This window comes from Sciurus vulgaris (assembly GCF_902686455.1).
Source record: "Sciurus vulgaris genome assembly, chromosome: 15".
Lineage (NCBI taxonomy): Eukaryota > Metazoa > Chordata > Mammalia > Rodentia > Sciuridae > Sciurus > Sciurus vulgaris.
Window position 1 is genome coordinate 79,631,895 of NC_136476.1, and position 23,486 is coordinate 79,655,380.

The 23,486-nt window shown below is 51.0% G+C and overlaps 1 protein-coding gene and 1 long non-coding RNA gene across 19 annotated transcripts in view; one reads left to right on the top strand and one right to left on the bottom strand.

Annotated features, from left to right (window-relative positions):
* Positions 1-23,486, top strand: part of LOC306645778 — a 548,414-nt gene that overhangs the window by 104,732 nt on the left and 420,196 nt on the right. The gene's annotated exons all lie outside the window — the stretch shown is intronic.
* The window catches only part of DENND1A (DENN domain containing 1A), a 512,257-nt gene that overhangs the window by 11,256 nt on the left and 477,515 nt on the right, over positions 1-23,486 (bottom strand). For 12 of the 18 annotated variants that reach the window (XM_079113744.1, XM_079113747.1, XM_079113755.1 and 9 more), the window contains 2 exons: positions 15,675-15,731; positions 9,716-9,804 (listed from right to left, as the gene is read on the bottom strand). In XM_079113744.1, the coding sequence (XP_078969870.1) occupies positions 9,716-9,804; positions 15,675-15,731 (146 nt within the window). Of the gene's footprint in view, positions 1-2,739; positions 7,796-9,715; positions 9,805-15,674; positions 15,732-23,486 lie in introns of those variants that run through there. The other 6 variants (XM_079113751.1, XM_079113754.1, XM_079113759.1 and 3 more) reach the window with 2 other exon arrangements.

The window sequence follows — 23,486 nt, forward strand, 5'->3', positions numbered from 1 at the left end:
CCTGTGTGTGTGGGGGTGTCAGGTACGCAGGGGAAAGTGTTCAAAACAATACCCACAAGCAGACTGGCCAGGGCTTGTCAAATGCTGTTTCCACCCAGCACAGAAGCCTGCTGGAAGAAGTCACTGCAGTAATCTCATAGAGGAAGGAACCTTCCTGACTTTTGCCCACCTATTCGCCCATCTGTCTGTGCATCCAACCAAGGGGCTCTTTCTGTCTCTGACTATGAGCAGACCCAGTGCTAGCAGAGCACTGGGGATCACCGGGGAAGAAGAGAGAAATACCAATTCTCACAGCCAGGAAGTGACAAGCAGGGCTGCTGGCCCAGACTCTCTACCCTAACTTTCCTGGCAGGGGTGCTGATGGTGGATGGGCTGGTGGGGGGGTGGGACACCAGCCCCTGCCCGGGTCAAATGGAATAAGGTTCTCGGGTGGCCCTCGAACCCACCTTCCTGAGCAAGGCCTCCGCTCTGACTGTGACAGAAAAGCATAGATCGCAGGCTGGCATGTCAGCTGAATGCCACTAAACCTGCCAGGAATTTCTGGATTCACAGAAGAGCAAAGTGCTTTGAGTTGGTCCAGGTCTTGGTGTCGCAAGCTGCTGCCATGCAGGTCATAGTCAAGATCTGGCGCCTCTGGCACAAGTATGAGTGAGGAGCGGGAGGAGAGGGAGCCTCACTTTCCAGCCCACTAACTAGCTTCTTCCTCCAGCTGGCTCTCTTGGCTGGGCCAGGCTGGTTGGGCATCAGCTTTGACAAGAGGTCCAGGGTGTCTCTGGAACACCCTGTCTCTCAAGAATGCTGAGGCACCTGGAAGAAGCTTACCATGTGATTTGGTCATGTCCAGGCCACATGGACGACCACACTGACCCAAGAAGAACTCACAAGCCAAATGCTATTCATACAATTTCTCACTGATTCCTTATGACAAAGAAGCCAAGGCCCAGAGACACAGAGCTCCTTGCTGGAGTCACACAGCAGCTGAAGCAGAGCCGGGAACTGAATCTGGATTTGCCTGACTCTAAACCACTGTGGGGTCCTGCCTCTTCAGTCTCCCAGATCTGAAACAATGGAATGAGAGGTAGGGTATTTCCCCTTCTACTTTTAATGAAAGGTGAGATTTCAAAATAAACTTATTTAAATTCAGCTGTTCATGTTCCCCCGAAACATACAGTCAGATATTTGTCAGAGATAAAGGATGAACCATTGAAAACGTCCAGGTTTAAATTTTTTATTAGCTTAAGGCAGAATATGGAAAAAAAAAAGTGTACCTCTTTCCTCATTAACCCAATTCAGCTACTACCGTGCAGTCTGCCACCCACCACTTGCCTGGATTTTATTACACACAAAGGGCTTCTGTGAAAAGGCAGGTCGTGGCGAACTTGGCTCCCCAGCGAGGGCTGCCGACGTCTCAACGCAAAAGAAAGGCCCGCTGTCCATCAGCGCTCGGACCCCAGCAGCCCACAGCTGCCCCCGCCTCTGCCCGCCGTGCGGGCACAGAGTTCCCATGCAGATGACTCCTGAGCCCTTTCTAATGTTTGGTTTAACGTGTCGCCAGTTAGCACGCGCGTGTGACAGTGGTGACAGGCGAGGCTGTTCCTTTTTAAATACCATGTCAGAGACACGGCGTCAGGAAGCGGGGATGTGCTCTGTGCTCTCTGCTGCACCGGGATCGCACTGGCTTATTTTTTAATGAGGAAGATCTGCATCTCGAGAGTTTTTTTCATGTGTCACATCGCGTGGACAAATCAGCAGCACGTCACGCTGGCCCCAAATGAAATGCTGACAAATGTAGATATTTCAAATTTAATTGACATTTAAATGTACTTGAGATAAAGATGGGAAGAAATCAGCTAGGACTCGGTCTCTGGAGGTAATGAAGGGGAGCTGGTGATCATTTTTTAAAGGATCATTTCACTCCAGCACAAACTGTCTCCACGTCGTAAGTGGCTTGGCCACTCATCACCCCTTGGTGACAGGGCCCTGGTGAGGTGATGAGCAGGGACAGGACACAGGATGAGGCCAGGTCCTGTCTACCCATCCAGTGTCAGCATGTCCACTTTTTACCCCTTCCTATCCAGGGTACCTTGGAAAAGTCACTTTACCTCCCTAAACTCTGATTTCTTCTCTGTGAAATGGAAAGTCTTCTGAAAGTTGAACTGTAAAAGTCAAATGAAAATACGTGCAGAGGCCTTCGTGCATAGCAAGCACTCACTTTTTACCAACATGCCACTTTCGTTTGCCAACTGAGAGATCCTGGGTACTGTGCAGGGTCTTCTTAGGTGCTCATGGACAGAGAAGGTGGTCTCTGCCTTCCAGGGCGAGTGGTCCTCAGCTGGGCACAACAGGACTTGGCAATCACCTGAGAACCCTCGCCTGGAGATTCTGCTGCTTCTTTCCACAACTGCGACATGGGGCCAGCACTCCAGATCACACCCTTAGTGGCAAGTGAAAGGATAGAAAAAGGATCTGAAGCAAGATTGCGGGTCTTTGGGGGAGCCAGTGTAGCTCGGGACCCGGAGGAAACTCTGGACCTGGGCTGAAGCTCCTCCCGGAGTGGCCCAGGGTAAGAGCCAGGGCTTTTGTTTGTGGAGGGATTGGGAGACAGACGCACCACTGGCTGCGCGGGGACCTTTGCACTGGGTCTCCCGGAGACATCTGCTGAAGAACGGTGATGAGAATGAGGTTGTCATGAATCACCACCAGAAGGAGGCCGTTCTGTTGTCACTGCACTGCACAGGTGAGTGTGGGCAACCAGGTCCTTCCATTAGGCACTTGTTCCGCCAGAGGACAATATGGGGAGGTGTCTCTGGTACAGGGGCTCTTGGACCAGGCTCCAGGGAGGCATTGTGGGTGCTGGGTTTTTCATCCTGAGTACATGGTGGCTGCCAATTGTCAAGAGGTGGCTCTGAGGAGTGGCAAGGGTAGGTGATGTCAGGCTGGGCAGTTCAGAGAAGAGGCTGGGTGGTTGGAAGGGCAGGTGGTGGGGGCCTAGGACTGGCACAGGACTGAGGGCCATGGGCAAGGCTGGGTGACAGGATGGCAGGCAGTTGAGCAGAAAGTCGTATTGGCTGGATGCCCTGGGCTCTGCCTTCTGAACCTTCACTGGTGCATCTGCTGGATCCTTTCTCACTTGTGTGTTCGTTCGTTCACGCCTTCTTTCAGCAACAGTCACTAATGCCCATCTCACAGGTCCAGTCGGTGCCCAGCATGTCCTGAGAAGTGCTTCCAAATCCATGGTGGACAGGCATTCAGGGAGAGGCCTGAGCACAGTGCATGGGCTCTGCTCCTCTGCCCACAGCCAGGCTGTACTGGAAGGAAGGTCGGGATGGGGACATTTTTGGGGTGGTTTCCTTGAACAAGAAGAGACATTTGTGGACTGTACATAAACACTGTCCCTCATCCTGAGGATGACCTCTGCCAGGAGCCTGGACCTGGGGGTTAAGCTCTAGGGACCATGGCAGCAGTGGTGGCGTTGACAGGGCAGGGCCAGGGGATCCGGCAGCCCCGGGTACGCATCCTGCCTCAGGATGAACTGTCCCACCTGCTACAGCTCTGGCTCCCTTGTAGTTGAGTGGAGCTAACAATGAGTTGGCTGGGAAGATATCTGTGGGGGGCAGGTGCAGGGAGGTTAGCCAAGTGCTCTTCAGAAAAGGTGACATGGAATCTGCGGGAGACTGGGGTCTCGGTAGGGGTGGCAAAGCCTTTCAGAAGTGACTAAAATCAGTTCTTCTTGAGGCCATGGCCCTTTTCTAAAGCATCTTTAAGACTAGGTTTTCTAGCAGTAAAGAACTCTTCCTGTGGTGACAGTCCTGGGAAAAGTCTGTCCCTCCACGTGGCACAGAGAAGTAATGGAGACAGAGGGTCCTCTGTTTTCCTGGGCTGCTGTGGATCACTGGAGCTTCTGGAGATGGGGAAGGGCTCCCTGGCAGTTCTTGCTTTTCCATTCTGGGTTGGGCTCCATGTCTGACTTCAGGCTGGCTTTGTCTCCAAGGCCCAGAATTCACTGGTGCATGGTGGGGGTGTGAACCAGGTCAGAAGCCTCTCACCCTGCTAATTGGGTCTGTGACCTTCTGCTCTGGTGTTTGGTCTCCTGGCCGCTCAGGCAGTAGGTCCTGGCAGCCTGCCAGTGGGTAGCGCCAGGACAGCTGGCCCTTCTCTGCTGGGGCCCAGGGCTCAGCTGGCATCTTGGAGACTTGCTCCTGGGGCTGATCACAGTTCCTGGTTCTTATGAGGCCGGGAGGGCAAGGTATTGGCAGTTTAACATTCATGTCCTGATTATGCCTGGCACATGATAGGAGATCTTTACATATTTGTGGCTGTTAACTGACAGTTGCCCCTTGCCAGGGCACCTTCCTTTACTAAATTCCTTTGCTCATTAATTCAGGAAACATCTCTGAACAGAGATCCAGGCTGGGATCTGGTTTGGGAGCTGGAGTCAAAGCTGGAGGACACACAGCTCCAGCCTGGAGGAGCTGGCAGACCATTGGCGTATGTGCAGGCACAAGATGTAAAGAGAAAACTACAGCAGGGCAGTTCAGAGCGACATTGGGGGCATCCTGGGGGACTGTGCATATGGAAAGGGGGAGTGAGTAGCTCAGGGGAGTGTTGGGGCAGAGTGCTGAGGCCACAGCAATGGCTACAGGAGGGGAGGCCATATGCTTTGCTAACTCAGGATGGGACTGTGGCTCCTGTGGGCAGTTTCCCAAACCACACTCCTTGGGATGTTAACAGGCATGGTGTTAAAAGCAGAGGGCAAGGAGCCCAGAGCCTCAGGGCTGGTGGTTGGTGGCGGGGTGACCTGGGTGTGTTGGATGCCAAAGCCCTGCCCATGTACCAGGCCACCATCCAAATGACTGACCCACACCCCCAGGGCAGCTCTGGGCTGTGCAGGAGGGAAAGGGGCTCTGCTCTGTTTTGAAGGATAGTGGGAACAATTGTCATTGAGAAAAGTGAGGCATGTCTGCTGTGCCAAAGAAGCACATCATCTTCTGCCAGCAGCTGGTCAAGAGAGGTAAATACCAAGTGTTCAAGACCTGGGCTTTGGGAAGAGTACTCACTAAATGCTTCTGGCAGCTTCTTCTAATCTTATTTTAATCTTCTGGGGCCTGGAGTTGGGGTCATGTGGTATAATTCAGATGATCAGATAATCTGGGTCCTCAGCAGCATGGACTGGCCATTTGGTGTACAGAGTCTGTCCAGCTATACACAACTATATACCTGTGGGCCATTTCCTTGGTCAGAGGATATCTAATGCCAGCTCCCCAGATTTCTGGGGAGTCCAGTTGTGGTGGACATATAAAGTAGAACAATTCTTTTAGAAAGTTTTTTAGCAATACAGGGCAGATATCCTCCTATATGACTGGTTAAGACTATTGGTTCTTGCATTAGAGAGACGTGTTTGAAGCTCAGCTCTACCAATAACTAGCTGTGTGACCAAGGGCAGTGACAACTTCTTGGAGTCTCAGCTATTTCTATGAAATAGAGCTCATAATACCTGGCTTCCAAGATTTCTTGTGAGGACTAAATGAAATGGTGTATGTAAAGTGCTTAGCACTTTCTAGTAGTTCACAGCTAAAGGTAGCTGTTAATTCCATTTCTTATAATGTACAAAATGAGAGGAATCTTGGAGATTAAGATATTTACCCTGGCATTTATCATCTGAATGAAAACCTGGAAACAATCTGAAGATCTAATATGGGGCACAGGGTCAGGCAGACTCATTAGTCCCACTCATTAGGAGACAAGGTGTGTAGTCAAACAAGCTCAGCTGAGCAGGTGTCATGCCCAGTCCCCATCAGACCCACTGCTACCTGCAAGTGCCTTGACCTAGGACTCAGAGGACAGCCCTGCATCTGGGTTGTGAAGATTAACCAGCTGGCAGATGCATAAAATAATCTCCCTCCATATTCTCAGCCACTGGCCTTCCCTGCCACCTCCTAGCAGGGAACAAATGGCAGCCTGCCTCGTAGAAGGAGGCCCCTGGGGGTCAGCATGGTCACCCTGGCCTTGCCTGAGTCCTGAGGGGCAGGCAGTTCTGATCAGTGTTGCCTTTCCAAGCTGCTTTTAGGCGCTAAGCATCAAGTTGAATGGGAATTTCCCTGGAACCTGGAAAAGCCAAAAGGGAAAAACTTGGGGCCTGGCAGCTGGGCATGTTCCAGCAGGAAACTGCCAAGGCCCACCTTTAATGGGCGGGGAGCCGTGAGCCTCCCTCACCTACCACGGCAGCCATGTTCTCACTACTCAGAGCAGCACAGAGGCATAATTAGGTTGTGAACAAAAACCCTGGCTGGTGGTGAAGAAAGGACGTACCTTGTTCTGGCCCAGAGTCCTTGGACAAGTTACTGGAAGTTCTCCCTGAGCCTCAGTTTCTCTATCTGCTAAGTGGGAAAGCCACCACCCACCTTTCATAACCCTAAGGGTATTTAGTAAATGTCACATCTCTCTCCTTCCCCAAGTAGAAATATTCAGGTGCCTATGGACACTGCTCTGTGGCAGAAGTTGGGCTGAGGGACTCGAGTTCCCAATTCCTGGCTCCAGGGAAGTCAAGGGGAGGTGTCGTGAGCTGGACAATGCATCTTAGACATGGGGCTATCTCCCTGGGCAAAGCCAGACTACAAATGGACCCCGACAGAAATATCCCAATGAGGGGAGCAGAGTGCAACGTAGAGAACGAAACAGACCAGGACACTGACTCCTGGCCCTGCCACCTTGGAAACACTGCCAAATGCATTTTCTGAGTCTAAGCTCCCACTCTGTGGGAGGGGGAACTGCCAGCCCCAGAAGGCCTGGAACTTCGAGGGGCTTCAGGGCAGTTCCTGCTGACTGGCATCTCACCCAGACCTCTCCTACCAGTTGAGGGCATCCCATCCGCCCTGCTCTGAATAATAATGGAAGAAGCTAATATTTCTTGGAGAAAAAGATTAACTACATGTTAATCAACTAAAGGTAACTGAAAAATAGAGGGAATGTTTCCCCCCCCAATATTTTGGAAGTATCCTTGCAAATGCCAATAAATGGCCTCATGAGGCTCAGAAACCTATCCTTGATTCAGGAAGAAATTTTGATGGAGAAAAATATCATTTTGGGCAAATGCAAGTCAACAGAAGAGTCACCATGGGAACTCCCCTCTAAGGCCTCCTTTTAAAAATGCTATGCAGTCTGCATCTAGCAGGCTTTCAGAGATATTTGTTGAATGAATGGACACATGAATGCACAGATGGACAGATGGACATCAGCTGCAAAGGAAGGAACAAACTCCAGCGATGGAGTGGCCAGAGAGCTGCAGGACGCTGCTGCTGAGCATTGATGGATCCCAGGATGCTCAGCGGCTGCAGAGGACGCTCTTGTTCTTAATCAGCTGTCTCGCTGTCTACAGTTAATTATGGGATGTGCCATTGGAAGGGAGGATTGGGGCAAGAAGTCGGGAGTGCTGAATCTCACCCCTTCAACTTCAAAGATCCCACATCCTCTTCTGCCGCCCCAGTTCTCTAAGTTTCTGAGGCGCTTTGATATTCTCAGTGGAGATGAAGACCCAGCATACAAGAAAACCCAGGCCAGATGAAAGGGCCAGGCCCAAGTCCATGTACCCGACACAGAACCGGCCCCGACAAACGCCCATTAGGCCTTGGCTCCTGCCTGCCGGCTCATCTTCTTGTCTCTCCCCACACAATGCTGACAGATTGGAGGAGCTGGTTTCCTTCCCCCCAGAACAATATTTTATGAGGAGTCTGTTTTATTAAAATATTTTCCACTGGATGCTTCCTGTGTTTCAAGAAGTTGGTCTTGCCAGCTGGAGCTGATGACAGTTGAGAAAAACACATCCAAGTGCTGTTGTGACATGGCATTTGGAAGTGGAGGAGCACTATGGGGGGAGTGGCAGCATGGAAGAGACACAGGAAAACACCCGGATGGCACCAGAAATGTCACTGGCATTATGGGAGCACAGCCTCCCCTCCTCATTAAGAAAATGTGAAAAGAAATCCTTGCAATGATGTCCCCAAACGTACTGCTCTACCTCCCTGTGGGCTCACGCTGCCGTGAGGCGTGGTCACAGAAGACCTGTCGTTTGTCTTCTATCACTGCTAGTTGGCCAACCCCCTAAGTCAGCCCCCATGCTCCTGCTGGTTCATCTCAACCCCCAGAAACTTCCCAAGAAGAAATCTAAGATGGGGCACATTGCGAAAAGAAATGAAAAACAACCCGAACGCAGCATAGGGATATTGAGGGCCACGGCACCCTCAGTGCTGGCTCTGCGGCTCACCCTAGAGCCATCCCTTGTCACTGGGTTTGGAAGAGTAACAGCATAAGTAAACAGGTTGGGAAGTCCAATCTCTAACCAGGGAACTGGTCACAAAATGGGTGATGCTTTTCCATAGACGTGGAGTGTGGCTGGTCTGGGGTGTTTTAGGCAACATAAGGATAGTCTGGGTTACACTACCCACAGGCCCATAACCTGTGTCCCAGCACAGTGTCTAAAAGATTTAGTTTGGTTTTAATGAGGTGACTTTAAGGATAAATGGTTAATTTCATCTCTCTCAGGAGAAATCTTTAGGGCCTGAGGAATTCTGGAGCCATGCAGCATTCTCTCCACAAGGGGGCAATCACGACCCACGGCCAGAGCCAGCCTCGACATCCCCACCATCCTATTGTACAGAGGAAAAGTTAAACCTACACCCAACTTTGGGAGAATGCTCCTCAAAATTCCACATACAACCAAGTATCTATACACACACACACACACACACACACTCTCTCTCTCTCTCTCTCTCTCTCTCTCTCTCCTCTCACTCCTGAGTTCCGGCTATCTAGGTAGGTTGGGTCTATAAAGTCTTGAGCAGTATCTGCTTGTAAAGCAGGGAATCCTGGGAAAGGAAGTGCCCCATGACCTGGGCTAGGCCACAGCCATTTCAGAATTGTTTCTTCCCTTTGGTTCCAACTAGGGCCAGGACCTGGCATGTCCCTTAACTTCTTTCCCTGAGGATTTTTCTGCAAGCAGGCTGGACAGGAGGAGCATTCCCCTTCTCAATCAAAGGCCTAAATTTTCTGATTCCTCCAATCCCAGGCCAAGATGATAGCACGCACCTCCTAAAGACACTGCAGTAGGCTGGTGGTAGCCACCGAGATGGCTGGGCAAGGCCCAGGGGCTGTGAACCTGTGGACAAAGAGAAGCAGCATCCTCTGGCCACGGCTAGTATCCCACCTCACTTGTTTACCAGCTCTGGGCTGTGGTCTGAAGGGAGGTGGAGAGGAAAAGACACAGCATCCTAACAATGTGGCCCAGGGGAGCAAAGGGGCATGGGAGGTGGAGCAGCGGGTGAGGAAGACCTGGATACAGATTTGAGCCACAGAGACCTTCAGCACCACCACAGCTAGGAAGGTACGGCCTTGTTAGATAGGTGGTCTCACTGCCTAGGTTGCTGCCCCTTGCCTGTGCACCGTATGTCTTTGGAGCCTGTCTGAGTGCCCTTTGGGCCTCACTCACCCAGCCCAGGTGCCTGGTTCCCTCTGGGGCTTTTCACTGATATAACTGGAAGGAGCAGAAGGAACCAACAGAAGCCATCACTGAAGACCAAGCTCCCTGACAGAGCTCTTTGTGAAATGCCAGCTTGGGGCTCCAGGAAAGCCTCTCAGAGGCCAGGGTGGCATGCATGGGCACCCCAAAGCACTGGTCTGACTGGGTTTTTCCAGAGAGAAGAACGAAAGCAATAGTACTCACTGCTCAGGGCTCGAGATAGATGTCCTGCGGCCTTCCATGGCAATGTTGCTCTTCGGTCTCTTGACAACATGTGGACGGGGTGGGCGCACCTAGGACGGGCACAGGAAAATACCCAAGAAGGCATGAGTTGGGAAGGCCACACAGGGACATTTCCAGATTTGGATAAGCAGCCCCAAAAGAAATGTTTAGGTATTTTCAAGGTACAGGCTACGAAAGCCCCCCGGTGTCACATGCAGCAGATAGATATATTCGCAGTTTCTCTTTATCGGCAGGACGGGGAAAGTCCCACCAGCCTCCTTGCAGGGCTGCAGTGAGGGTTCAGTGAGATGATGGACACAAGGGACCCCCGCCATGAGAAACCTCTCACCCTCCTGTTGGCCAGAAACCAGCGTGTAAGCAGAAATGTTTCATCGGACTTGTTTTTGGGGTATACATGTGTATTTTGTTCATTTTACCACTGAATTACAGGATGTTTGTTTTCCTCTCTATATGGGAGAGACAGTTAAAGACATCCCTTTGCCCCCAGTGGGGCTCCGCTGAGGTGTGGCCATGCTCACAGACCTGGTCCAAGGGTGGCGGGGGTGTACTGGGAAGTGGACAGCTTCCCAAGCCCACAGCTGGGACAGGATGGTTTATCTTGACCTGCCATCTCTGAAAGCCAAGATGAGGACCCAAGGAAAAAGATATTTCCCTCCCCCACCAGAGCGTGTGGTTGGGGTCAGGCTGAGAATTTCTAGGTATGCTTGGAAAGAGACTCATTTGGTCCAATCATTTTACATGGCTTTACATTTGGAACCATCATCTCTGACCATTTCCAACATCAGAGAGACAAGGGGAGAGAGCCAAGCTAAGAAAGTCCCTCCATGAATTTCAAGGCCCGTAAGCCAAGCATTGTGGCTGGGGCAGGGGGCTTGCTTTCCCTGCAGATGTGACACACATGTGCTCAGTTTCACCAACAAGACAGGGAAGGGGAGTGCAGGCACACTCTGTGTCCTGCCCGCCCTTTTCCTTGAACACCCCTACTCCCAGCTTTATGGGTGACATGGCACAATGGCTTGGGAACAATATTACAGAAGTTGGCTGCACACAAGACGAGTTTTAATAGTGTCTCATCAGGCCTCACATCTGCACACATGTCATCTAACTGAAGTTTTTCCTGTGAAGTGGTCAATCTGATCTCAGCTTTATTTGGCAAATCAGAGATGCGTCTCAGTGAACGTGCTTCGTGTCCTTCCACAGGGCTGCTGGGGAGAATCAAGAACGGGGAAGGGACAAAGTGCAGGCTCCATAAATGCTAGTCCTGCTTCACCGTGACCTTGATGCTCCCTTCTTATCAATGACAAAAGAAAGAAGGGGAGGTGCCTCTGAGTTAGAAGATGAGTTTTAGGATTATCTTTCCTTCCTAGCATTCTGCTTGGTATATAGTGGAAGGTCAAAGAGATTTTTAGAAACACATGAAGGCTGGTGCTTAGAATCTAAGAGGCACATGATACTGTCACTATTATTGTTATCAGAATGGTGCCCGCAGATATTCGGTCAACATGTGCTGAATAAATGAATGGATATATCTGCCCCTGTTCTAACTCTGAGCTGGTTTCCCGGGCCAGACTCCTCTGGCAGCTTTAGTGTCCCCGGCTGGAAGGACGCCCCAGACCTCCCCCTACAAAGGCAGGAGTGCAGCTGGGGTGGAGGAGCAGCTCTGCCCCTTCCCTGGGGGTCCCGGGGCGCGGGGTTCAGGGAAGGTCAGACATTAAGGCCTGGCGGCGCATCCTGCACAGGGCTGCTCCTGGCTGTAATAAAGGCGGGTTAAGAATGTGAACTTGTGGCTGAAATGGGGGGATTAAGTTTGTGGCAACTTCAACTGAACTTGCAACGTGGTGAAACATGGGGAAAAAGAACAACAGAGCTAATTAGACGAGCTGAGCTGTCAGAGTGCTGCTGAATGGCTCAGCGCCAACAAACAAAAGGAATGGGTTGGCAATCAGCAGGATCGATGGAGGAGACTGCTTCATTAGGGATGATGAAACAGCCGGGGGAGGGGGACAGACACAACCGACCAGAGATAGTCACCCTGGCGGTTACAACCCACCCAGAGCCACAAACACCTGACTGTGTGGACAGAGCCACACAAAAAATTATCCTCACACCCCCCAGACACACTGAGGCCTCGGGACTCCAACGTACACACAATCTCACAAACAGACACGGAGGCATGCACAAGGGGTGAAGGTGCATAGAGGAATATATCACACACACACACACACACACACACACACACACACACACGCAGCGGCCAGCCACAACCAGGCACGGAAACACACAGACAAAATGGTTTAATTAAGCCCAAATCACAAGACGATGCAGACAACTCCCGTCATATTTCAGCAACCACATCCCTCTTCCTGGAGTGCCAAGGAGGGTGGGGGCTGGGAAGGAGGAGAAAACCACACGCACACACCGCGGGCGGCCCCACCAGCCGGGATCCCAGCGGCGCCAGGGGAGAAAATGCTAAACAGGGATTTCCAGCCTGGTTCAAGGGGGACTGGAGGGGAAAGTTGGGAAGCTCGCCAATTCCCCACTGGATTTAAAACCTGAGAAATCTAAGTCGGCAGGGTTAAATGTGTATTGAATACAAAAGCACCGAGTACATTTGATTTTAATGGTGAGCAAGAAATAATACAGAGCTTATAAAGTGCTTTGCATGTGGGCCGACCGCAGCCTGTCTCTGCCCGGAGAGCCCGGTCACTGCCCTTGGTCAGCCAGCCACAGGGACCATTTTTTCTGCTCTTTCCTTTTTCTTTTTTTTTTTTTTTGTTAAGAAGAAACCCATATCCTGTGGTCACAGCTGAACTCCAGCCACAGGTGCTGGGCTACAAAGCACCTGCCAGAAAGGCTAAGGGCTAGCCCCCCACGCTCCCACCACCCGGGCCAGCAGCTGCGCTTCTGCTGGGGATGATCGCAGCTAAGTGACACAGCAAAGCCTGGCTGGGGTCAATGGCTCCCAACATGGGGGTTGTCAGGTCATCCTCCTCAAGGCCCTTGGAGTGTCCCATACTCCAGGTCTCCCCAGTTCCCACCTACTGGGTAATGGTGTCCCCTGGAAATTTGCACAAATGAACTCAGGAAGAACAGTCCCCCCGACCTGGAATCTCAGGGCCTATGCCTCTCAGTGGCCTTGCTAGGCACTAGGTGTTTGGGGATGGATGTGCCACTTGATGCCAGGCACTGTGCTAGGACCTCCTTGTATATGACATCAACAACCTCACCAAAATAAACTCATTTATAGATGATCCAACCAAAGCTTTGAGCAGGTAGGGTCTTAAGTCTAAGGTCACATAGGAAGTATCCAAGCTGTGCTTCAAATGAGGGTGGGCCTCTGACTTTCTAGGGGGAGCCAGTCACCTTGAACCTGCCTCCACAGCACACCAGAACCTAGGGCAGGTGGCACTGAATGCCAGACTTAGTGCCTCTTTCAGCAAGCCAGGGACAGAGGCAGTTGCACACAGGCTTCTCTTGGGGCAAAATCTATTCCGTAAGACCTCAGTTACTAGTGGAGGCGGCCAGGCACCCCTGTCTGGGCAAGTCCCCATATTGGGGAAATGACATGGAGTCCATGATGGCTGTCTCCAATACTTGAGTTTTTCCAGAGGCAGCAATCCTGCCCTGAGTCATGCTGATTCCCTGCCTGCCTTGGAGCTCAGGCCTCTAAGGATTCTGAGAGCTACCCATGGCTGAGCTGGGCTTCAGGGGAGGCTGTCAGGAGGGCTCCAGAAGTCAGGGTGGCCTCCTATCATCTCTGTGGTCTTGGCTACAAATTGGGGGAAATGGCATCTGCCTCCTGTGGGCTTTAATAAGGACAGATGAGACCCAGCAATGCAAACTCCAAGCACAGGCACTCTGTCAGGGTGAGTCCTCTTCACCTCTGCGTCCCGGCCAGGACCTAATGTTGCCCTAATATTCCACAGGAAGCCAGCTGGTTATTGATTACTTTTTTCCTCAACTGAAGGCTCAGCTTCTGTACTTAATAGTAAGTCCATTTCTGCTGATGTGGAAATGGAGGTTCTAGTGAGTTTGGGATGCTGAAAAGATCATGGGTTCTAGGGCCTGGTGACCCCTGCAAGGGACTTGAGTTAGGTTACTAAGCATCTGCTTTCTAATCTCTAAAACGGGTGGTGACAACACCTACTTTGCAGAGCTACTATGAGGCTCAACTAGGATGAGGTACTTAAAGTGATTTGTTGGCTGAGAAATCCTGGACCACTAATGAATTAGGTCATTCCTGGTCCAGTGTGGGGGTGCACACCTGTGAGGCAGGAGGACCACAAGTTCCAGGCCAGCCTGGGCAATTCCAGGCTCAAAATAAAAAACAAAAAGGGCTAGGGCTGTAGTTCAGCGGTAGAGTGTTCCTGGAGTCAATCCCTACGATCCATCCCCGACACACACAAAAAGAAGTCATAAGATGTAAAAACTTGTTAATAAGAATAAGGACTGCTACTGCGTGCCATGCACTGTGCTGGCTGCTCTACAAATGTCATCCACATTCATTCTCACAGAACACCTTTATGAATGAGGGCCTATATCAGAGAGAAGTGAGGCTCAGAGACCTTTAGTCCTTGCCCAACGTCACACAGCTTTAGTATCCAAGTCTACTTCCTCTACTCCCCAAATTCATGTTGCTAATGACTGTACTGAAATGCTCAGTAAATCTCACAAGGTTTGACCCAGAGGGGCTTCCTGTCCCTGATAGTGCGTCTTCTTGTTGCTTGCGCCTTTCTTCCAATGACAATGAACAGGAACATTCTGGCCCCTTGGCAGAGGTGCTAATTGGGGTTTGGGCTAATCATGGTTTGATGGGGCACAAGATGGATCCATTGTCTCCCGTGGTGGGAACTGTAGACTCACGACTGTTACATAAAGACATCTAAATTCTCCCTCCTCCACCCCCACCCACCAACTCCCCCACACAATGGGGAAGGGGAAAAACAGCACCAGAGAACATCTCCCATCCACCTAGAGAGCAGCTACAGATTTAAAAAACAGACATTTGGTTTGGCCTGGTCACCTGCACAACCTGGCCTCTGTGCCCTCAGAGGATGGATCTGGACATGTGCACGGGAGAGGGTGGGATGGGCAGGCACCAGTGTGTGGTATACTTCGAATGCAGCTGAGCCCTGGTGCTCGGCCATGGGGTGTGGGCTGCCTAAACAGCAGCCTGGGAAACTCTTCCCTTGGTGAACCACCCCCCTTCAATGGCCCTGGCAGCTTTCCACCCTCGGGCACCTGTTAGCTGTGGTGTCTCAGCGGGGACAGACCTGAGACTACAAGGGAAAGCAGCCCACTGTGCTCAACACGTGGCCCACACCATATATCACCTCGTGACATTCTTCAACACACACGGATGGGCCTCTCTCCCCTCCTGCCGGCTCCCAGGTATTGGTGGGCTCGACAAGCTTTGTCCTGCTCTTCCCCCTTACTCGACACTTGTCACGGGAAGGCAGGTCTCCATGAGGCCTGGCAGGGGAGCGGTGCCTGTCTCCACCTGAGTGTGTTCCAGATTCTCTGGCTGTAGCCTCCTCCCTGGGGTAGGTACATCAGATGCTGGCACGAATGAGACCCCTGCTGCGAGGCTTTTGGCTTCCTTTGTGAGGAAGAAGCATTTGGAGCGAGGTCGAAAGCTCATTGGCTAGAAACAGGCCTTGCCCTGTGCCATTTGCTCAGATGATGCACACAACAGCCCCACTACCTACAGCTCTGACCTGGAAGTCGCTGAACTGATTCAGGAAAAGGAGAGAGAAGCCCAGAAAATGCAAGTTCAGGTTCATGCCACACAGCAAGGGAAGCTGAAAAACCCGATTCCCAGTTTCCTTTTGCCAGGCAGGGGAGTCCGCACTCCCGGTTTAGTCAGGCTGGGGAGGCTCAGGCAGTGTTAGGCGGGGAGGGCACAACACCGGCTACTCACGGGCCTCGAGCGCTGTATCTTGGGAGGCGGTGGTCGAGTGGGATGGAGTCTTTGTGGCTGCATTAAAGTGGAAACTTAACACATCAGTACACACCAAGAGAGCCTGATGGACTTTACACACGGCCTGGGGAAAGCGACCAGTCCCTCACGTCAGAGCCAGAGGGCCATTGTGAGGCCTCTCGCCCCTCGCCCCGCCGTCTATTTCCTGAAGCCACCCCCTCTGCTGACTCTAGTTCTGAGCTTGTCTCTGTTCTCGATTATGCAGTCGTCTTCCAACAGGGTCCTTGCTCTGATCTCCAGTTTAGGTGGTGATGGGGGACTTAAACTGCCATATGATCATGTCACACCCAGTTTCAAAACCTCTGATGGCTCTCCTGTGCTCAAGGCTCTGGGCCAGCATTCCGAATCCTCCAACACTTGCTGCTTTGTCCCACATCACAGACCTTCCCCAAAAGGCAGACCCTCCAGTAGTTCTGGCTCTCGTGCCTTGCCTCCGGCCTGCCCCCTGGGTGCTATGACCTACCCCATCTGGACTGGCCTGGTAACACAAACTTGTGTTTCAAGACCCTGCCTGGGGCAGGGGGTATCTCCAGGACTCCCACTGCCCTGTGCTTCCTGCTACTGTGAGGGGTCTTGCCCCTGCACTCACACCGCCTTTTAAATATAGGGATTCATCCCTGTGCCTGCAGGAGGTTGTCTGAGATGTGGGGAAGAAATTCCTGCTCAATATATGTTTGATGGACAAACAATTTGCATAAAATGCTTGGCTTTTAAAATCAGGATCTGAATCAAAAGTGATAGGACCAGGTGCCGTGGCGCAGTCCTGTAATCCAGAGGCTCGGGAGACTGAGGCAGCAGGATGGAGAGTTCAAAGCCAGCCTCAGCAGCAACAATGTGCTAAGCAACTCAGGGAGACCCTGTCCCTAAATAATGTACAAAATGGGGCTGGGGATGCGGCTCAGTGGTTAATTCCCCTTGACTTCAATCCCCAGTACCAAATTTTAAAAAAGCAATACAGAAAAGAGCAGAGACTTCTTAGTTCTACCTCAAACTTTTATTTCAAAAGCCATACTTTATCCTTCCAAAGCCCCTCCATCTTCCCTGATGAGTGTGGGAAATGGGTAGGCAGAGTAGGACAGTAAAAATCCACAGTCAAGACCAGAGACCACCCTCCTCCTCAGCAAACCCTGCAGGCTTCCAGTCCCTCAGCTCAGAAAGAGGCATCATCATTTGACAGTGACTAGACCTGCACTAGCCAACACGGGCCATGACCGTGTGCGGTGAGTATGAATGGCGTGTGCTGTAAGTCTAGTCGTACTAGACTTCAGAGACTTAGTGTGAGAGATCACAAAGTTTCTCAATAACTTTTTTTGGTTGGGTATAGGGGTACACACCTGTCATCCCAGCGACTCTGGAGGCTGAGGCAGGAGGATCATGAGTTTAAGGCCAGCCTCAGGAAGACCCTATCTCAAAATAAAAAAGTAGAAAGGGCGGGAGATGTAGCTTGGTGGCAAAGGACTCAAAGTACCCTTGGTGTTGTCTCTAGTTCCCCCCCCCCCCCTTGATACTAATTACATGTTGAAATGATAATATTTTAAATATACTGGGCTAAATGTATTACTAAACCCAATTCCACCTGTTTCTTTTAACTTTTTTAGTGTATATGTTTTTTAGTTGTTGATGGACACAATACCTCTGTTTTATTTATTTATTTTTGTGTGGTGCTGGGGATCAGACCCAGTGCCTCACCCATGCTAGGCAAGCTCTCTACCACAAGCCACAGCCCAGCCCCTCTTCTTCCTTTTTTAATGCCTTTACTAAAACATTTAGAATCCCATGTGTGCTTTATGCATGTAGCTCACATTACGTTTTTCTCTGTCAGTGCTGACCTAGGGCTACTGGTGAGGATGATACTTTGGTTCTCACATTTGTTTTGGAATTTGAAATCCAACTCCTGGAGGGCAGGGCCCACGTCACAGGTGTCCCTGGATCTCTGGTATGTAGCACAGGGCCTGTTAGAGCAGGAGAAAAGCTGGTGGAAGAAATTATGGAGGACTGGGTCCTCTTGTAGCACATGGGAGCACATCTGGTTGGAAATGCACTGTGGCTCCCCAGACCTTCTGCCATTATCTGGGAGTGAAGCCCAACCTGGCTCTGGTGACCCTTTCTTCAGCTGGTGGTTACTGTGGGCTGGGGGTGTTCCCTGGAGAAATGGGCACAGCTGCCACGTTTCTTCCTCTTCATGGCTTTATAGGAAAAGTGTGGGACAGAAGGGAACAGAACCTCCAGGTCACTTCGCTTGTAAGGAAGAGGACAGGGAGCTTCCACGCATGCGCAGGATACTGCCCCCGGGCCACACTGTTCCCTGCTTCTCTCATACTTGGCCACTACACTTCTGGATAACCATCTTCTCCAATCCCACTGTTCTCATGCTTGACACCTGTGGCCTGGGGTACTTGCATCCTGTTGGGTGGCAGTGTAACAAAGCACTCAGGAGGTGGCCTCTGGGGTCAGACAGCCTTGGATGGAACTCCATTTGCCTCACCTATTCTGTCACTCTGGGCCCACAATTTGACCACACAGAGCCTTACTGTGATCATCGGTGAAGCACAGGTAATGGGGGGTGATGGCACTCCACCCGCTGTTAGGAAGGTTCAGTGAGACGGTTCAGATCGGGTTCCTGCATGGTGCCACCACTAGACATTAGCAACTGTCACCATTAGCAGGTTTTCTCCCCTTCCCAATGCATCCTCTATACCTGCTTCCAGAGTGAACTTAAAGAAAAAATATGCCCAAACATGCCACTTGCCAGCTTAAGTCACCTTAGTGGAAGGTTACATCTTCCAAAGTGTCTGTCGGGAAACACTGCCCCAGGTGCCATACTGTGTGAATGAGCAATGGGGCTTCCCCGGCCAGACAGCCTGGGAGGTGTTTCTGCTGTCCGACTCCTTTTGGAGAGTCACAAAGCTGGCTAGCACGGCATGGCTACCATCTGAAAAAACCCCACTCAGGCAAGCAAAAACCTTCAAATTCTTTTTAAAAAGTCCTGTATCCCAAATTTATTTGACCAAACTATAATGCCCACTAGTATCTTCTGGAAAATGAGGCCTGTGTACTCTGAGCCCCACCTCCCTCCCTCTGCAATCTCATCTCTGACTCTCCTCACCAATGCACAGCACAGAGGTTGGCATTATTGGCTGGTTCATTTCTCTACTCCACGGGGTCTGGGATAGTTCTCAGTACAGCACAGGTGCTCAGCAAATGACTTTTGCTTAAACTTTCTGGCCTATGTAGAAACTCAACAATGTTATTTTTTTTTCAGATTCGGTAAGTAACTTCTGGGGAAGTGCTGGCTCTTTTGCAAAGGAACTTAAAAATGGCAGCAGGACAGTAGCTTCTTGGCACACTCAGCCTAGGAGCTGACAGAGTAAGCTGAGGGGGTTAATGACACCAAGAAGGGTGATGTGGTACAGATGTCCTGGCGCAACCAGATAGATAAAAACCAAACCTAACAAAGCAACCAAGACAGGAAACCATTCTGGCTCTATCTGATATCCAGGGGGTTTTCCTCACAGGCCATCAGCACTGAGGGATCCAGTCACAAGGGTAACAGGGAAAGGGAGATGCAGTCACTAATTCAAATACTCTGATGCTGGAACACAGGATGTGGATGCCTTCCCAGGGGGGCCACTAGGGGAGAAAGGTGAACTCCTGGTGTGGGGGGTCGTGCATTAAAGATCCCCCATAATTGAGGGAAGAAGGAATGGGATGGCTACACTAATTATTAGGGCACCCTGTCATTGGGTGTGCAGGTCCTGGGCACCAGTGCTGAGGTTGGGGACAGCAGGCATCTGGAGGATGACCAGGGATTGGATGATGACTGAGGGGGAACAGATTTAGGTTTGAAATTAGAATGTGTACTTTGTGGAGAGCCCTCTTTTTGTCCCACCAGAGGCCAGGCTCCAGACCTAGTTTGTTCCTGGGTGACCTTGGTAAATCCTGGGTCTCAGAGTCCTCATCTGTGAGCACCATCACCAGGGCCCCACTGTAGTGATGCCGGATAGTGTGGCACCTCAAAGAAGATTAGGTGCCCAGTGGACATGGGGCCAGGAGGAAGCCTCTGCCTTCAAGGTGGGAGGGAGTGACAGGGATGCCTGGCCAAGGCGGCTACAGTTTCCCGAATATGCTGGGGACAAAGACAGAGGTGAGAGGAGGGCTGAGTACTCTGGGGAGAATTAGGACAGGCCATGGTAGAGTGGTGGTAAGCTGGAAGGGAAGTAGGGAAGACCAAATTAGAAAAACTCCCTTTTCCAGAGACCAGCCCAGTGTGCAGGAAAATGCCTCAGCTTCTGGAGTCACTGGGGTTACAGGCATGCACCACTGTACCTGGCTGCTGATCACTGCTTCTTACATGAGCTCAAAAAGACTAGGCCTTTGGCATCCTTGGCCAAGAACAGTTAACTACTTATTTGGCACCTCCTGAGCTGGATGGTAGCCTGAGGGTTGGAGGGTTCAATGGTCAACACAGAGCAACCCTGTCCCTGAAGGCCATGTCTGGGGAAGCAGATTTGCTCTGGCAAGTGGAAGGACTCCTTCCATGTATGATGATGAAACAATTACTCGGGGGCCAGGGCTCAGGGATTCAGAGGAGAATAAGACACAGTCCCTTGTCCTTAAAGAATGTATAGTCTAGAGAGATTTGACCCACATTGTAGGTAAGAAGAGTATTTGTGGGTTGAAACTATGAAAAATGTATGGTGGGTTAGAAAGATATGGATTGGTATCTTTATGGTTCTTCCTTTTCCAGCTGAGCTAAGTACTGGCTCTACCACTTGGGTGAAGTATTTAACCTCTCTCTGTCTCAGCTGACCCTCCTGGAGCAAGAAATGACCTCAACTCACAAGCACTGCCATTGAGGATGCTCCCAGGCTGCAAGTACAATGCGGAGGCTCAGTCTGGGATCCTGAGGATGAATTGGGCCCATCCAATCCTATATTCCCATTGGACTCAGGTCTCCCCAGAAAAATCCCGTGGATGTGAGGTCCTTGGTTTTCCACGGGTGTGAGCTGTCAATCAGCTCTGCTGAAGGACACTGGATTTTAATCTGTGTATATGATGCGTTTTCCTTTTAAACCATTTCTGCTTCTTTTCTTTCTTTTGAGCCTCACATTCTCTGGTGAGGCAAGTTAAAGGAGGATTATTTCCATTACAGAGACAGGAAATAGAAAGCTCAGAGGAGTTAGGGGACTAGTATGAAGTTACACGGCTAGTAGCCAGAATTTAAAAAAATAGGTATTCTTAGTCTCTTGTGCCATCCTTGTCAATTAAAATTCCCAAAGTCTTCTGGAATCCTTTCCAGCAGGGTTTTATATCCTATCCCTTCTGTTATTAGGGATCTGTACCTTAGAGAAAAGACTGGTAAAAAGTGACCAATGTCTTCCCCTTCTTTCCTCATTTGAGCATCTCTTTCTGGTATTTCCCAAAGGAGGCATGTGACTCACTTGTTCATTCAATAGATAGTGGAGCATGCTCTGTACCAGGCACAGGGGCCCACAGGTGAACAGAACTCAGATGGAGGGGTCACAATGCAAGCAGGGCACAGGGATGCCAAGGTCTACAGAAACATAGAGAAAGGGCCCTTCTACTGGGTGGGGATGGCAGGGTGCTCAGGTGCAGGGTACAGCGGGTCACAGCATTGTAGCAAGAGTAGAGTGAGGCTGGATATGAGGATTGGATGGGCCAGGACCTGGGAAGGGCTGGTGGGGTTCAGAAAAGAGGACCTTGACTGTCAGGCTAAGAAGTGTACATTTCTTCTAGTTCTGTGGGAGAAACGTAATCAGGAACACAAAAGAAAGACCTTGGGGTCCTTGGTGTAAAAGATGGATGGGTGGATGGGAGGGCTGCCAGACATTCCCCTCTAGCCACAGGGACTGTTCAGGCTTCCATATTGTCAGCTTCCAGTCCTGGTCACATGACTGCTGGGAGACGTGAACATGAGAGGGGAAGCCTGAAGGTGTGATTGACATGGAGGTCCCAGAGAAGAGAGGAACTCTTTGGCCTTTGCCAGTCTTGGCCTGGCCCTCTGTATTTTTATCTGTCAGCCATGTGGGCCAGGTGAGTATGCTCATTGGATATGAAACCCACATTTATGAGGACAGCATCTGATTTGCAGTTAATTTGTTGATGCAGCAAAACACATTGTTTCCAAAAGGTCAGGAGGGGAAGTCCTGTTGGAATATCAACTTAATCACCTGGGCGGCATGGATGAGCGGGCGTCCCACGTGGGGCTGCAGGGTGGGAAATGCTCAACTGCCGAGCGCTGACTCGGGGGCAGAGTGCAGCACATGTGGGAGGGGAGGGGGTGTCCCCAGCACCTGGGGAGCCAGCCAGCCTGCCTGGCACCTCCGCTAACTCAGGGAATTCTCTATAGGAAATAAGGGCTGCTACCCTGTTATAGATGAGGAATGAGAGTCCTGCCCAGAGTCATGGAGATGGCAGGACTTCGGAGGATATGAGCTCAGCTCAAATTAATGACAGCTGGGGCTGGGGTGGTGGCTCAGCGGTGGATCGCTTGCCTAGCATGTGTGAGGCACTGGGTTCCATCCTCAGCACCACATAAAAATAAATAAAATTTCACTGATAACTAAAAAAAAAATTTAAAAAATGACAGCTGGGGTGAGGGGTCTATGGTGTCTGTGCCAGGGGTATGGAATGGTGGCTATTTAGGTATACATGGAATCACTCCAATGGAGGACATCTCTAGGACTATTCCTTCAACATCTGTGCGAGGTCAAAAGCAGCATCCCCATTTCACTGTTGGGAAAGTAGGGTCACACAGAAGGTGAAATGTCAGAGTTGGTGGGGACAGGTCAAATCCCAACCAAGTAGGGGCAGGGAGGCTGAAGAGGACAGATGCTGGTGGCCACCAGGCTTGCATAGCTTTGCTGAAGGCTGGGTGCTATGCATGCCAAGCTGGGGTGGGTTGGGGAGAGGAGGCAACCTTCCCTGAGAGGTATGTCCCTTCCTGAGGGCTGAAGAGGTGGGATGTGCCCAGTGGGGCTGGTATGCAAGATGGCTGGCCTCTAAGGCTGGTCCCAAAGCACACCTTGATTTGTGTCTGAATTGTGATCGGAATGGTTCTCTGCCCACCAGACTCCAACTGGCCCTAGGGAAGGAGGCCCTGGGGTCCTGGAGGGGAGGCTGGATAGGACTGGGAGTTTCTCCATTCATCCTGGGGATGTGCATCAACCAGACAAGCTGCTGGGAATGGAGAGGGTGAAAGAAAATTCACAATTAAGCTCTGTTGCTGTTTAATGAGGGAAGAGTTCACCTGGCTAATTTTCCTGGCTAGTAGCCACATCAATGCTCTGACCTGTGCGTGAAAGGGACCCAGTTGGGAGGGGAAGATGGCGCTTGATGCAGCTTTACAAAGGGCCTGTGGGCTGGGAGCAAGGCTCCTCTACTCTTTGGGACTGGAAATCTGCTATTATGCAAGGTATGGAAATAAAAGAGAGCTTCTTTTGATATGCCTCAAAAAGGGAGTGCATTGAAGTGTGGATATTTTTGTGGAGTGTTTCCTTTGAAATGCCCAACCGGCTCCCAGGCACGGCTCTCGCCTGTCCCCCAACTCCTGTCATTATTTCCAGTCCTCCTCGTCCAGCCTCCACTAAGGGGATCCTGCTTGTTGGGGAGGATCAAATGCTTGCCTCTGCTTCACAGCTGCAGTGAGGATGGCAGGAACAGACCAGGGCCTGTTGACAGAGCACCTTCAGGACCCTTGGCCAGAAGCATTTGCAGAGGTAACAGGCTATC